This window comes from Cherax quadricarinatus, chromosome 38 (genome assembly GCF_038502225.1).
Source record: "Cherax quadricarinatus isolate ZL_2023a chromosome 38, ASM3850222v1, whole genome shotgun sequence".
Classification (NCBI taxonomy): domain Eukaryota; kingdom Metazoa; phylum Arthropoda; class Malacostraca; order Decapoda; family Parastacidae; genus Cherax; species Cherax quadricarinatus.
Genome location: NC_091329.1, coordinates 7,639,855 through 7,653,351, shown reverse-complemented (window position 1 = coordinate 7,653,351; position 13,497 = coordinate 7,639,855). Strand labels below are relative to the sequence as shown.

Sequence of the window (13,497 nt, the reverse complement as noted above, 5' to 3'; positions counted from 1 at the left end):
GGGATATAGTGTTGGAGTGGTTGGTACTTTTGTTCAATAAATGTATGAAAGAGGGGAAGGTACCTAGGGATTGGCGGAGAGCATGTATAGTCCCTTTATATAAAGGGAAAGGGGACAAAAGAGACTGTAAAAATTATAGAGGAATAAGCTTACTGAGTATACCAGGAAAAGTGTACGGTAGGGTTATAATTGAAAGAATTAGAGGTAAGACAGAATGTAGGATTGCGGATGAGCAAGGAGGTTTCAGAGTGGGTAGGGGATGTGTAGATCAAGTGTTTACATTGAAGCATATATGTGAACAGTATTTAGATAAAGGTAGGGAAGTTTTTATTGCATTTATGGATTTAGAAAAGGCATATGATAGAGTGGATAGAGGAGCAATGTGGCAGATGTTGCAAGTATATGGAATAGGTGGTAAGTTATTAAATGCTGTAAAGAGTTTTTATGAAGATAGTGAGGCTCAGGTTAGGGTGTGTAGAAGAGAGGGAGACTATTTCCCGGTAAAAGTAGGTCTTAGACAGGGATGTGTGATGTCACCATGGTTGTTTAATATATTTATAGATGGGGTTGTTAAGGAAGTAAATGCTAGGGTGTTTGGGAGAGGGGTGGGATTAAATTATGGGGAATCAAATTCAAAATGGGAATTGACACAGTTACTTTTTGCTGATGATACTGTGCTTATGGGAGATTCTAAAGAAAAATTGCAAAGGTTAGTGGATGAGTTTGGGAATGTGTGTAAAGGTAGAAAGTTGAAAGTGAACATAGAAAAGAGTAAGGTGATGAGGGTGTCAAATGATTTAGATAAAGAAAAATTGGATATCAAATTGGGGAGGAGGGGTATGGAAGAAGTGAATGTTTTCAGATACTTGGGAGTTGACGTGTCGGCGGATGGATTTATGAAGGATGAGGTTAATCATAGAATTGATGAGGGAAAAAAGGTGAGTGGTGCGTTGAGGTATATGTGGAGTCAAAAAACGTTATCTATGGAGGCAAAGAAGGGAATGTATGAAAGTATAGTAGTACCAACACTCTTATATGGGTGTGAAGCTTGGGTGGTAAATGCAGCAGCGAGGAGACGGTTGGAGGCAGTGGAGATGTCCTGTTTAAGGGCAATGTGTGGTGTAAATATTATGCAGAAAATTCGGAGTGTGGAAATTAGGAGAAGGTGTGGAGTTAATAAAAGTATTAGTCAGAGGGCAGAAGAGGGGTTGTTGAGGTGGTTTGGTCATTTAGAGAGAATGGATCAAAGTAGAATGACATGGAAAGCATATAAATCTATAGGGGAAGGAAGGCGGGGTAGGGGTCGTCCTCGAAAGGGTTGGAGAGAGGGGGTAAAGGAGGTTTTGTGGGTAAGGGGCTTGGACTTCCAGCAAGCGTGCGTGAGCGTGTTAGATAGGAGTGAATGGAGACGAATGGTACTTGGGACCTGACGATCTGTTGGAGTGTGAGCAGGGTAATATTTAGTGATGGGATTCAGGGAAACCGGTTATTTTCATATAGTCGGACTTGAGTCCTGGAAATGGGAAGTACAATGCCTGCACTTTAAAGGAGGGGTTTGGGATATTGGCAGTTTGGAGGGATATACCTGGAGTTTACCTGGAGAGAGTTTCGGGGGTCAACGCCCCCGCGGCCCGGTCTGTGACCAGGCCTCCTGGTGGATCAGCGCCTGATCAACCAGGCTGTTGCTGCTGGCTGCACGCAAACCAACGTACGAGCCACAGCCCGGCTGATCAGGAACTGTCTTTAGGTGCTTGTCCAGTGCCAGCTTGAAGACTGCCAGGGGTCTGTTGGTAATCCCCCTTATGTGTGCTGGGAGGCAGTTGAACAGTCTCGGGCCCCTGACACTTATTGTATGGTCTCTTAACGTGCTAGTGACACCCCTGCTTTTCATTGGGGGGATGGTGCATCGTCTGCCAAGTCTTTTGCTTTCGTAGTGAGTGATTTTCGTGTGCAAGTTTGGTACTAGTCCCTCTAGGATTTTCCAGGTGTATATAATCATGTATCTCTCCCTCCTGCGTTCCAGGGAATATGTTGTGTATCTTTATATGTGTATGCTTCTAGACTGTTGTATTCTGAGCACCTCTGCAAAAACAGTGATAATGTGCAAGTGTGGTGAAAGTGTTGAATGATGATGAAAGTATTTTCTTTTTGGGGATTTTCTTTCTTTTTTGGGTCACCCTGCCTCGGTGGGAGACGGCCGACTTGTTGAAAAAAAAAAAAAAAAAAATATATATATATATATATATATATATATATATATATATATATATATATATATATATATATATATATATATATATATATATATATTTTTTTTTTTTTTTTTTTCAACAAGTCGGCCGTCTCCCACCGAGGCAGGGTGACCCAAAAAAGAAAGAAAATCCCCAAAAAGAAAATACTTTCATCATCATTCAACACTTTCACCACACTTGCACATTATCACTGTTTTTGCAGAGGTGCTCAGAATACAACAGTCTAGAAGCATACACATATAAAGATACACAACATATCCCTCCAAACTGCCAAACTGACTTCCAGCAAGCGTGCGTGAGCGTGTTAGATAGGAGTGAATTGAGACAAATGGTACTTGGGACCTGATGATCTGTTGGAGTGTGAGCAGGGTAATATTTAGTGAAGGGATTCAGGTAAACCAGTTATTTTCATATAGTCGGACTTGAGTCCTGGAAATGGGAAGTACAATGCCTGCACTTTTAAGGAAGGGTTTTGGGATATTGGCAGTTTGGAAGGATATGTTGTGTATCTTTATATGTGTATGCTTCTAAACTGTGTATTCTGAGCACCTCTGCAAAAACAGTGATAATGTGCGAGTGTGGTGAAAATGTTGAATGATGATGAAAGTATTTTCTTTTTGGGGATTTTCTTTCGTTTTTGGGTCACCCTGCCTCGGTGGGAGACGGCCGACTTGTTGGAAAAAAAAAATATATACATGTATATATATACAGGTACCATCCGACTTACGACCGAGTTCGGTTTCGTGAAACCAGTCGTAAGTCGAAATGGTCGTAAGTCGAACCTTACTACTAAATATCAACATCACATTTTTGTAATGACTTCATTTTATTGCTTTATTTTGGTATTTCATTTTTTACTTCAGATTTTATGCTGTTAGTACTGTATTTTATACTGTAAGGTTTAGGATAAATGCTGTGTACAACACAAACAGTTGTTTATTTCCCAGAAATTTTGCATAGAAAACAAGGTCGTAAGTCGAATGGTCGTATGTCGAGCAGGTCGTAAGTCGGATGGTAGGTGTGTAGTTATATATATACAGTAGGTCCCCACTTATACGGCGGGTTAGGTTCCAGGCTGTCGCCAGAAAGCAGACATCGCCAGAAGGGAGAACGCCATTTTTTTCCATTTATAAATGCATATAAATGCCAGACAACAAGTTTACACTAAATTATATTAAGTTAGTAATAGAACTAGGCATTAAAAGCACACAAAGTAAAATACATTCACAGTAAATTCATTACTTATCTTAAAGTATTTGTAATCTTAATGTAGGGAGAGAGGTGAGTAGTACTTATTTGTAGGAAGTCAGGTGCAGGTAGCCCAGGTGTAGGTAGCACTGGCTCCCCATCTTATACTTAATATACGATATTTAAAACATCCCAGAGAGGTAAAATACACACACACTACACTCATTATTTACCTTAAAATATGTGTAGACTTAATATAGGAAGAGAGGTGAGTAGTATTTATTTGTAGGAAGTCAGTGTAGGTAGCCAGTAGGTGTAGCCCGCCTGGGCTACACTTACCTGGAGAGAGTTCCGGGGGTCAGCGCCACCGCGGCCCGGTCTGTGACCAGGCCTCATGGTGGATCAGAGCCTGATCAACCAGGCTGTTAATGCTGGCTGCATGCAATCCAACGTACGAGCCACAGCCCGGCTGGTCAGGTACCGACTTTAGGTGCTTGTCCAGTGCCTGCTTGAAGACAGCCAGGGGTCTGTTGGTAATCCCACCTTATGTATGCTGGGAGGCAGTTGAACAGTCTTGGGCCCCTGACACTTATTGTGTTGTCCCTTAACGTGCTAGTGACACCCTGCTTTTCATTGGGGGGATGTTGCATCATCTGCCGAGTCTTTTGCTTTTGTAGTGAGTGATTTTTGTGTGCAAGTTCGGTACTAGTCCCTCTAGGATTTTCCAGGTGTACATAATCATGTATCTCCCGCCTGCATTCCAGGGAGTACAGGTTCAGGAACTTCAAGTGCTCCCAGTATTTGAGGTGTTTTATCTCCGTTATGCATGCCATGAAGGTTCTCTGTACATTTTCTAGGTCAGCAATTTCACCTGCCTTGAAAGGTGCTGTTAGTGTGCAGCAATATTCCAGCCGAAATAGAACAAGCGACCTGAAGAGTGTCATCATGGGCTTGGTCTCCCTAGTTTTGAAGGTTCTCATTATCCATCCTGTCATTTTTCTAGCAGATGCGATTGATACAATGTTAGGGTCCTTGAAGATGAGATCCTCTGACATGATCACTCCCAGGTCTTTGACGTTGGTGTTTCGCCCTATTTTGTGGCCAGAATTTGTTTTATACTCTGATGAGTATATTGTTTTTGATATGGTGACATTTCGTATCAGATCATCATTGTTAGTGAAGATGAGGTCCAGTGTATTCAAGTACATTATACAAGTTTATTCAAGTATACATTGTACAAGTTTATTCAAGTACATTATACAAGTTTATTGAAGTACATTATACAAGTTTATTAAAGTACATTATACAAGTTTATTCAGACATTATACAGGTTTATTCAAGTACATTATACAGGTTTATTCAAGTACATTATACAGGTTTATTCAGACACATTATACATGTTTATTCAGACACATTATACAGGTTTATTCAAGTACATTATACAGGTTTATTCACACATACAGGTTTATTCAGACACATTATAAAGGTTTATTCAGACACATTATAAAGGTTTATTCAGACACATTATAAAGGTTTATTCAGACACATTATAAAGGTTTATTCAGACACAGTATACAGGTTTATTCAGACACATTATACAGGTATATTCACACATACAGGTTTATTCAGACACATTATAAAGGTTTATTCAGACACATTATAAAGGTTTATTCAGACACATTATAAAGGTTTATTCAGACACATTATACAGGTTTATTCAGACACATTATACAGGTTTATTCAGACACATTATACAGGTTTATTCAGACACATTATACAGGTTTATTGAGACACATTATACAGGTTTATTCAGACACATTATACAGGTTTATTCAGACACATTATACAGGTTTATTCAGACACATTATACAGGTTTATTCAGACACATTATACAGGTTTATTCAGACACATTATACAGGTTTATTCAGACACATTATACAGGTTTATTCAGACACATTATACATGTTTATTCAGACACATTATACAGGTTTATTCAAGTACATTATACAGGTTTATTCACACATTATACAGGTTTATTCACACATACAGGTTTATTCAGACACATTATAAAGGTTTATTCAGACACATTATAAAGGTTTATTCAGACACATTATAAAGGTTTATTCAGACACATTATAAAGGTTTATTCATACACATTATAAAGGTTTATTAATACACATACAGGTTTATTCAGACACATTATACAGGTTTATTCAGACACATTATACAGGTTTATTCAGACACATTATACAGGTTTATTCAGACACGTTATACAGGTTTATTCAGACACATTATACAGGTTTATTCAGACACATTATACAGGTTTATTCAGACACATTATACAGGTTTATTCAGACACATTATACAGGTTTATTCAGACACATTATACAGGTTTATTCAGACACATTATACAGGTTTATTCAGACACATTATACAGGTTTATTCAGACACGTTATACAGGTTTATTCAGACACATTATACAGGTTTATTCAGACACATTATACAGGTTTATTCAAGTACATTATACAGGTTTATTCACACATTATACAGGTTTATTCACACATACAGGTTTATTCAGACACATTATAAAGGTTTATTCAGACACATTATAAAGGTTTATTAAGACACATACAGGTTTATTCAGACACATTATACAGGTTTATTCAGACACATTATACAGGTTTATTCAGACACATTATACAGGTTTATTCAGACACATTATACAGGTTTATTCAGACACATTATACAGGTTTATTCAGACACATTATACAGGTTTATTCAGACACATTATACAGGTTTATTCAGACACATTATACAGGTTTATTCAGACACATTATACAGGTTTATTCAGACACATTATACAGGTTTATTCAGACACATTATACAGGTTTATTCAGACACGTTATACAGGTTTATTCAGACACATTATACAGGTTTATTCAGACACATTATACAGGTTTATTCAGACACGTTATACAGGTTTATTCAGACACATTATACAGGTTTATTCAGACACATTATACAGGTTTATTCAGACACATTATACATGTTTATTCAGACACATTATACAGGTTTATTCAAGTACATTATACAGGTTTATTCACACATTATACAGGTTTATTCACACATACAGGTTTATTCAGACACATTATAAAGGTTTATTCAGACACATTATAAAGGTTTATTCAGACACATTATAAAGGTTTATTCAGACACATTATAAAGGTTTATTCATACACATTATAAAGGTTTATTAATACACATACAGGTTTATTCAGACACATTATACAGGTTTATTCAGACACATTATACAGGTTTATTCAGACACATTATACAGGTTTATTCAGACACGTTATACAGGTTTATTCAGACACATTATACAGGTTTATTCAGACACATTATACAGGTTTATTCAGACACATTATACAGGTTTATTCAGACACATTATACAGGTTTATTCAGACACATTATACAGGTTTATTCAGACACATTATACAGGTTTATTCAGACACATTATACAGGTTTATTCAGACACGTTATACAGGCTTATTCAGACACATTATACAGGTTTATTCAGACACATTATACAGGTTTATTCAAGTACATTATACAGGTTTATTCACACATTATACAGGTTTATTCACACATACAGGTTTATTCAGACACATTATAAAGGTTTATTCAGACACATTATAAAGGTTTATTAAGACACATACAGGTTTATTCAGACACATTATACAGGTTTATTCAGACACATTATACAGGTTTATTCAGACACATTATACAGGTTTATTCAGACACATTATACAGGTTTATTCAGACACATTATACAGGTTTATTCAGACACATTATACAGGTTTATTCAGACACATTATACAGGTTTATTCAGACACATTATACAGGTTTATTCAGACACATTATACAGGTTTATTCAGACACATTATACAGGTTTATTCAGACACATTATACAGGTTTATTCAGACACGTTATACAGGTTTATTCAGACACATTATACAGGTTTATTCAGACACATTATACAGGTTTATTCAGACACGTTATACAGGTTTATTCAGACACATTATACAGGTTTATTCAGACACATTATACAGGTTTATTCAGACACATTATACAGGTTTATTCAGACACATTATACAGGTTTATTCAGACACATTTTAAAAGTTTAGAGTTTTACAAAAGCAGGTTGTGTAAATTACCTTTGATAACCCATTATTAAAGTGATTTTCTGTTAAAAATGTCTGAGAGAACTGCAGAAGTGTCAGGGTCAGCAGGTCAGGGTCAGCAGGTCAGGGTCAGTGGGTCAGGATCAGCAGGCCAGGGTCAGCAGGTAAGGGTCAGCAGGCCAGGGTCAGCAGGCCAGGATGAGCAGGCCAGGGTCAGCAGGCCAGGGTCAGCAGGTCAGGATGAGCAGGCCAGGGCCAGCAGGCCAGGGTCAGCAGGCCAGGGTCAGCAGGCCAGGGTCAGCAGGTCAGGGTCAGCAGGTCAGGGTCAGCAGGACAGGGTCAGCAGGCCAGGGTCAGCAGGTCAGGATGAGCAGGCCAGGGTCAGCAGGCCAGGGTCAGCAGGCCAGGACGAGCAGGTCAGGGTCAGCAGGCCAGGGTCAGCAGGCCAGGGTCAGCAGGTCAGGGTCAGCAGATCAGGATGAGCAGGCCAGGGTCAGCAGGCCAGGGTCAGCAGGCCAGGGTCAGCAGGTCAGGATGAGCAGGCCAGGGTCAGCAGGTCAGGATGAGCAGGCCAGGGGTCAGCAGGCCAGGGTCAGCAGGTCAGGATGAGCAGGCCAGGGGTCAGCAGGTCTGGGTCGGTAGGTCAGGGTAAGCACATGCAGGTCAGGTCAGGTTCAGTAGGTAAGAGTCATCAGGTCAGTGTAAGCATGTGCAGGTCGGGGTCAACAGGTCAAGTCAGAGATCACCATTTCAGGGTCAGTAGACCAGGGTCACAGGTCAGGGTCGGTAGGTCAAGCGTCACCAGGTCAGGGCAAAAATGATGTTTTCATTCCTCCTGATGAACGTACTTGTTGCTCAGTGGTAGCACATCCGGCTCATAACTGAAGAACCCAGGTTTAATCTTGGGAGTGTCGTTTACGGAGGGCCAAGTCTTGTAATATCTGCTCTCTCTCTCTCTCTCTCTCTCTCTCTCTCTCTCTCTCTCTCTCTCTCTCTCTCTCTCTCTCTCTCTCTCTCTCTCTCTCTCTCTCTCTCTCTCTCTCTCTCTCTCTCTCTCTCTCTCTCTCTCTCTCTCTCTCTCTCTCTCTCTCTCTCTCTCTCTCTCTCTCTCTCTCTCTCTCTCTCTCTCTCTCTCGCTCTCTCGCTCTCTCTCTCTCTCTCTCTCTCTCTCTCTCTTTTCACCAAGCAGTAGATGGATGCCTTAGTGTTAACCAACTGGAAGAAGTCTAAAGGACCACAATTTAAATAGGCCACACTGCTTGGCTTTCTTGGGTTATCCAGGGCTAATAACCCCCAAAAAAATTGATTGATAACCCAAGACAACCAAGCAATGTGGCTTAATTTCAGCAGTTTTGAACTAGTGTCGGCACATCTCTGGCAAGACAGTGATGCAATGAATGGTGAGGGAAGTGTTTCTTCTTTTTCGGGTTACCCTGCCCCGGTGGCAAACGGCCGATGTCTTGATAATAAAATAAATCTGTGTGTAGGCATACTCTAGGTGCAGAGGTCTAAGTTAATTTAGGTACCTGGAGTTTACCTAGTTTACCGAGTTTACCTAGGTTTCACATAAGTACAATTATCATACTGTAAATTACTTAGGGTAACCTAGTGACTTATTTCCATTGGACTCCATGTGTTACACTCAGACCCGGAGCTCGAACCACGGTACTTTCAGTTTTGAGCTAAACAGCTCTGCCACTGAGCTAGGCATCACCGCTACTTTACGTCAGCTTATCAGAGCGGATGACATGAGTGTATGATTATGAGAGCTTTGTCCTAGTTTAACATGGTGTCCGGCGGCAACCAGGGGAGCACAGCAACTCTCTTAATTCATGGCTTCCAACACTTAAACTCTCGAAATAAACTGTAATTGTGATGAAGCACAGGCGAAAGTACTCGGAAATGTCGATGGTTTTGTGTGAAAAAATAAGGATAAAGTAAAAATTGAGTGAAAAATGCATGACAAATTGATCATCATTGGGAGGAGTGTGAACGTGAGAATTGTTGTAGTAGCCTCGCAACTCTGAGGGAACGTCTACACAATGTTCTTCGTGAAGGTAGAAGTGCTGACCTGTCCTCATCTTGTTTTTAAAATATTTATTTAAGATTTTGATACGTATTGTCTCTTAATATAATTAATTACAAAGTGGGTTTTGTTATTTTATTGATGCGACCTTTTTTGTTTTATTATCTGATGAGTTAGTGAAGGCATTGTTTTATTACTGTAGTATAACTAGCTTATAAATGTTACATTTAAGAGTTTTGTACTACCCACGAAGGGAGAGCGTAGTGCACATTTATTTCCTTAAACTGTACATACACATTATATATATATATATATATATATATATATATATATATATATATATATATATATATATATATATATATATATATTATATATATATATATATATATATATATATATATAATATATATATATATATATATATATATATATATATATATATATATATATATATATATATATATATATATATATATATTATATATATAATATATATATATATAATTTATATATATGTATATGTATATATATATATATATATATATATATATATATATATATATATATATATATATATATATATACACGCACACACACACACACACAGCAGAGAGGGAGATGACCTAGTAGCGATCAGTGAAGAGGCGGGGCCAGGAGCTGAGTCTCGACCCCTGCAACCACAATTAGGTGAGTACACACACACGTAAATCTGTAGTGTAGGGAAGACGGGATAGGGGTCGGCCTAGGAAAGGTTGGAGGGAGGGGGTAATGGAGGTTTTGTGTGCGAGGAGCTTGGACTTCCAGCAAGCATGCTTGAGCGTGTTAGATAGGACCAAATGGAGACAAATGGTTTTTTAGGATGAATTGACGTGCTGTTGGAGTGTAAGCAGGGTAACATTTATGACGAGGTTCAGGGAAACTGGCAGGCCGGAGATGGGAAGTACGGTGCCGGCACTGTGAAGGAGGGGTGTTAATGTTGCAGCTATGTAATTGTATGACGAAAGTTTTTCTTTTTCGGGCCACCCTGCCTTGGTGGGATATATATATATATATATATATATATATATATATATATATATATATATATATATATATATATATATATAACATGTACGAATGCACACATATAATTTTTTATTCGTCTGAAATATCTACGCCCAAAGCACCTTTGGAAGACCTGAAGCTACCCTCTCTACTTGGATCTGATTACCTCTCATTTCCTTTAAGTTGCATGACACCTATGTTTTAAGCACTCCTCACGACTGTAATACTATTACTACTACTACTAATCATAAATACTGGTTCAAGTGGTATATAATTTGCGAAGTATACATATAATGGAATGACCCGAATATACTTACCTCGTCATCTTCTGCATCAGCTCACAGGTTCGGGCCCCGCTGACGGTGACGCTGCAGTTACTGAGGCTGAGGGCCCGGTGGACGCCAAACTCTCGCCTCTACCGTCTTCGGAAGAGCGACACGTGAGCTTCGAGGAAGATGGCGGGGTGCCGGGAGAGGAGGGTCCGCCCAAGAAGAAGATGAACGCCAGGGAACGATGGTACTGGGCCTTCGACAAGATCGTCGGTCAACTTAATGTGAGTACACGATCTCTCTCTCTCTCGGAGTGCCCTTGTGAGTTGCAGAGTAATCTTCTGGGCTTAAATACAAATACCGAGAAACATTTTACTCAGGCTTAAAAGTTATTGCGTGTACAAAGAATATTGCAGTGTAGTTCGAAGCTGTCCTGGTACAACCCTCGAAACTGCTCACAGACAAGGAAAACAATCATAAGTTGATTTATGAGATTTAAATCCTATCGACTACACGAGTGTTAAGGCTGCCTATCACATACACCACGAGTATATACCCTGAGATATCTCTCCTTGTATATACTTTTATGAGTTAGTGATTCAGGTTCTGGATCTGAAGGAACTGATATAAGTATATTTTAATGTATACAGGAGCTGTTTTTCGTATATAAGACAATGAAGTGTGTCCACACATAAATAAACAAGAAGGAAGCATAATCATAATGATATCGTTTTGACAATAGCGATTTTGTTGAATATTTTTTGGGGTACTTAAAAGGGACGGATCATAAGCTTAATTTCCTAAATTAAAAGTTATGCCTTTTTTTGAGAGAAGTTATAAGAGGTATACGAGGCTCAGTTATCCTCGGAGCATTAACTAAACTATTTCGCAACTTTCACTATTTTAAGATTTTGAGTCTTATAACTCACAAGGGTATTCCAATGACTTTTTTTCATCGTCTTTGATTATGAAGATTTATTTTTAATGAATTTAGGCTTGTATTTAAGCAGCTAAAATATGAAGTAATCACAGGGAAATTTTAAACCGATTCTTTTTTATTCGTAACTCAGTCCCTAATCAGAGACGATCCATTATTTTATGTATGTTCATTATTATTGTTCATTGTACTGTATTGCTGACCACTGTTTACTAGGATATTATATCAGTAATAAAAATGTTAGCCTGGGCGACGAAAGGTAAGTTAGAAAATGGCTGCAGATATTGTATTTGGAAAGTGGTAGACTTTTATTTATATTAAAAAACACAGTGAATCATTGTCTGCAGTTAGTGTGTAAACATCATGGAATTTACGTTCATAAAAAGTGCTAAAAACAAGCAAGGAAAATGCCTAAATTATATGAGAAGCAAAGCTTACAGCCTAGTGCCACCCCTCAAGGAAGGTTCCTTGATGTTGGTGAGGGGCTCTTGATTTAGGGAATTGGATCTGTGCTCCAGTTCCCCGAATTAAGCCTGAATGCCTTCCACATCCCCCCTCAGGCGCTGTATAATCCTTTGGGTTTAGCGCTTCTCCCTTGATTATAATAACAATAATAATCAGCCTAGTGCCAGCTTCAACCTTCTTGGCAATATCGTCTTCATTTCAGGCTGAGTTGAAATCAAACTAATGTTAAGCGCGAGAGTTTCCCTGTCTCCTAATATCATGTTTATTTTCCCCCATATAATCTACCTTGTTCATAATTACTACCTCATTTGCTTTGTCTGTTTTCGTAAGGTGAAGTCCAGGATCTGTCCTTAATTCATGGTATAACTTAACAAATCTTTGAGGACAATTGTGTTGCACAGATCTGAGCTGTGCTCAGACCTTACGAAAACAGACAAAGCAAATGAGATAGTAATTATGAACAAGGTAGATTATAGGGGAAAAATAACATTATTAGAAGACAGGGTAATTGAAGTGCCCCTTAAAGGAAGCCAGATCACACACATGTATAATGCACAAACTCTTGATATTGAAATATGTAAGAAAATTTCCGTAGGCTTGTCAGCCTGTCAGCCGGACGTATGGAACTCGTCATGCATTAGGTCGGAGATTAAAGGTTTTACCTTGCATGACGGCCAGAAAATACCACCAACGTGATAAGTTATGCAGACATATGTTATTGTCTTGTGTCGAGTCAGGATGGGACATCTAGCAACCTAACTTCGATCCAGGACTAGCACTTGTCCTGAGTCGTCTGGACATTCTTGTTAATCACAAACCTGTCTTTTTCACGTATTTGTCGGTGTAAATCAAGCCAAAATTTTGGCGTATTCGTTTCATTTCGACGTGTAAATATAATAGATGAAAATTGGGACAGATTTACACCGGATTTAAATTTTCGCCTGATGTGCTGTTTACATTAATATTATTGCAAAATGGATTTAATCCAACCTTATTAAAAGCTATTTTGTTAGATTCAAGGTTTGTCAACTATACGAAGGTCATTGGTTTTAAAATCTACTCAGACTTTATCAAGGATACTTGAATCCCTAAGGTTGGGATTTACCTAAATTATCAGTGTATACCGTATTAT

The 13,497-nt window shown here is 38.6% G+C and overlaps 1 protein-coding gene across 11 annotated transcripts in view; it reads left to right on the top strand.

The window, feature by feature from the left end:
* Positions 1-13,497, top strand: part of unc-13 — a 1,383,522-nt gene that overhangs the window by 588,323 nt on the left and 781,702 nt on the right. For all 11 annotated transcript variants that reach the window (XM_070092069.1, XM_070092068.1, XM_070092067.1 and 8 more), the window contains one exon: positions 11,032-11,247. In XM_070092069.1, the coding sequence (XP_069948170.1) occupies positions 11,032-11,247 (216 nt within the window). The remainder of the gene's footprint in view (positions 1-11,031; positions 11,248-13,497) is intronic.